General features: G+C 50.8%; 1 protein-coding gene and 1 long non-coding RNA gene across 8 annotated transcripts in view; one reads left to right on the top strand and one right to left on the bottom strand.

Annotated features, from left to right (window-relative positions):
- Positions 1 to 3319, top strand: part of LOC112550361 — a 9024-nt gene that overhangs the window by 1328 nt on the left and 4377 nt on the right. Inside the window, exon 2 of the long non-coding RNA XR_003094147.1 lies at positions 219 to 318. This is a non-coding gene — a long non-coding RNA (uncharacterized LOC112550361). The remainder of the gene's footprint in view (positions 1 to 218; positions 319 to 3319) is intronic.
- DHRS7B (dehydrogenase/reductase 7B) overlaps positions 1990 to 3319 on the bottom strand; it is a 17512-nt gene continuing 16182 nt past the window's right edge. For 6 of the 7 annotated variants that reach the window (XM_006023936.3, XM_025204544.1, XM_025204545.1 and 3 more), the window contains one exon: positions 2955 to 3160. In XM_006023936.3, coding sequence (XP_006023998.2) covers positions 2955 to 3160 — 206 coding nt within the window. Of the gene's footprint in view, positions 3161 to 3319 lie in introns of all 7 variants that reach the window. The other variant, XM_025204541.1, reaches the window with a different exon arrangement.

Raw genomic sequence — 3319 nt, 5'->3', positions numbered from 1 at the left:
AATGCATGCCTGCTTGGTTCCCGTCCTCGATGCACGCTATGCATGACGCTTCACAGAAACGCTTCTCCCCAGCACCTGTCGGTGTCACTCCTCCCCTTGCCCAGCAGGGGTCAGTGCGATGCAGGCAAGAACCTTGCTAGGCTGTCTCTGTACATGGGAAACAGCTGAGGCTGGGTGACTAGAAAAGGGCCAAAGATCACTTTGGTTTCTTATTACAGGCTGAAAGGTGAAGAGTCAGCTGGACCTACCTGCTATGGGGAGAAGGCATGCCATTTTTGCAGCAACTGACAGCTGTCATTAGCCCCAGGCATCGAAAGGGTACGTAGAAATATGCTGCACTGCCTGGAAACCTTTTGGAGGACAATATACTGAGGAAAGGTAGTGGGTCTCCTTCACGCCTGTCCCAGAAAACAGGATAAATAAGGGAGCACATGTACCGTAACTACATCGGACAGGGGCTAACGGATAGGAGCAGCAAAGATGAAGTCCCGTTGCTGCCTTGGTGGGAGATTCTGTATGCAGTGCCAATCTAAAAACTCTTCAGCAGTGCCTGTCTTGCAGCTTTTGCTGCAAAGAGATCATGGAGACGTGACGATACACATGCAGGTGCTGCTGGGAGCTACCTCTGTTCTGAGTCAGTTCCCAGCCTATTAAGCCTAAGGGCAGCAGCATCCTGGTAGCTGGGGTGAATTTTCTAGAAACTGATAGTTACTCTGACTTGGACAGAGGGTAATTCTGTTGGCCCGTCATGAGATGATCAACACTAGACATAGAAGTCAGGCCAGTGTGGAGGATACTAGTATGTAACATTCTCATAAAGGCTGAGACTCCATCTGGCCATTTCTACCCTTCTGGAGAGTCACTCGTTCAGTAAGTGAGGATTGGGGTTTGGACTCCACTGATTCAGACAAAGGAAGCTGGATAGAAGTGAAGTACGTTCCATCAGCTGCACAGTGGAACGCCAAGCAACCACCTCTCTGCGCTGCATCCCAGCAGCACTCTTTTTTAGGACATCCTAGTACTGCCACTCAGCCACTTACCGAGGGGAAGGCTGCTCTCGGCCTACGTGGCATAGGTTCCCCAGGGACTGTCTCCTGCAAACCTCCTTTCCAAGATAAGTAGTTCAACCTGTACTGCCACCTTCTTGTGGCAGATGAGCTCTGTGGGCTGCATCAGGTAGTCTTTGCTATCAAAGGAAAGGGGAGAGGTATGTTTTGACTATTCTGTAATTGCATTAGCTTTGCCTGCCTTCTGTCGTACAGTTCTGGAACTCAAGACTGCTCCCCTCCTGCAGCTGTGATGAACTGTGTTTCTACCCAGCCTTATACTGCCCCCGCAGAAGCAATGCAGAATGGTTGTGTTTAAGGCAGGGCCAGGCACCACAGGAAACGGTCGAGTAGAGACCTTCTGCACTCAACCAGCACTTTAAGGAGGTTAAATGAAACAGTGTGCCCACATCACTAGAAATATGTACAATTGTGGGGAGGCACGAACAGTCCAGGAAGGAGGGAAGTGTGAAGGACGACAGTGCGAAGTAATGCCTCTTTTACAGGAACGTAACCCAACCAGGAACCTTGAGATTTTCCCTAGAGGAATCCTCCAGAAAACTCTCCCATCCCTTAACCTTCTGCCAGTTTAAAGGCTGCCTGTGGCTATTATTCCCAGAGAGATTCTCCAGAGTAGGGATGCAGGTGTATGATACTGCAACTGCCCCAGGGAAGCACCTGCTGAGAGCAGAGGGGCAGCTCTGCCTATAAGCTTTCCCTGCCATAGCTGAGACAAGCAGCATGACAAAGACGGCATTTTGCTTCAAACCCCTCTGAGTTTTATTTGTTTTAGATGCACGCTCATAGGCAGGACCTACACGCATGGCAGAGTCCAGAGGGAGTAGGGGTAGGCAGCTGGGAGGGGGCAGGATGGACACCTGATATTCTAGCAGGGAGCCCCATTCAGCAGCTGAGAGCAGAGACTAAGATGGGATGCACTGGCCTTGGTTTCTGTAATCAGTTTTATTTACGAGGAAGCCAAAGGATAAGGCAGCTCCTTCTTGTCCTGTCCGCTGTCCAGTGGTAGATCCTGAATGGACTGACCCCTTTCACTCAGCATAAGGTAGAGACTGCCCTTGCTACTACCCAGTGGTTGATTTGGGGAGGAAGGGAGTGGGTTGCAGGGGCAGAGACCAGGTGTAAGAGTCCTCTCCCCTTCCTGTGTTGGTAAGGGAGAAGTGTCCATAAACACAGGGGAAAAAGAGGTAGGTGGTGGTGCTATCCCCCCTGCAGATGTACCACCAGAATGCTGTTTCCACACTGCATATTTGGTGGCAGTAGATCCCAGGTAAGGACAAAGGTGGTCTCTCCACTAGCATCCATTGCTCGCATGTACAGGTCCTCTCCCCTGCTGACCACAAGGCATGCTGCCTGGCACCTAAAAGGACTGTGACTTATACCTTGTTCAAGGCACACAGTTGAGCCAGGCACCACTGATGTCAGAGGGCTTTACAGTCAGTGGCCTCTCTTTGCTGCTGCTGTCTTCCATAGCTATGCAGTCAGTACCTGTGCTGTGCCTGCGTGCATTAAGCTGGATAATGTACTGGAGACTTCTTCCTAGAGCTTCTTTAAATGGCTAATGCAGAACCAAATGGGAAGGTGCAGGAACGGTCTGCTCAGCCATCTAGCCCTTTGCATCTGGTTAGCATCCTTGCCCGCTAGGACTCAGCACTTAGAGTTACTGGTTGAAGAGAGCTGCCTTGAACGGTGAGTTTTGGCTAAAATCAATGGTCTCTGGCAGCAGGGGCCCCTTGTGGCATGTGTGTTGGTGCTACCACTGCTCCATGAGATGGCAAGTTGCAGCAACTGTAAGAATCTGCTTCCTGCGGAGCTCCTCCACAGACGTGTGCGCCAAGTCACAGGGGTTGGCTTCTTTTGCCTACAGTTGCTGCATAAGTAAGCTGAGCTCTACGAGGCCTTTGCTTTCCTTTCCTTTCTTGCCCTAGATGCCATAAAAGTGAAGAAGAGCTTGGGGACGAGCGTTCGCAGGTAGACAGCCAGAGAGGGCATTAAACCAGCAACTAGCACTTCCTTCTTCTTCTGTCCCACTGCATAAAGAACCACTTGAGCCACCTCTGAAGCCGTTTGGCCCTCCAGGGTGTTCTTGTCCATCACTGCAAAAGCAAAAAGCTGATGAGCATGGATGACAGCAGGTAAACACTAGTTTCTTAAGTGCTGGTTCCCCAGGAAAGCTCAGCCTGCGGCTGTCAGCAAGTGCCTTGCTTTAAGGCCAATCATTCACAGCTGGCTTCAATGGGGCACACATTCAGCAG

This window comes from Alligator sinensis, unplaced genomic scaffold (genome assembly GCF_000455745.1).
Source record: "Alligator sinensis unplaced genomic scaffold, ASM45574v1 scaffold402_1, whole genome shotgun sequence".
Taxonomy (NCBI): Eukaryota; Metazoa; Chordata; order Crocodylia; family Alligatoridae; genus Alligator; species Alligator sinensis.
This window is presented reverse-complemented; position numbering and strand designations above follow the sequence as displayed.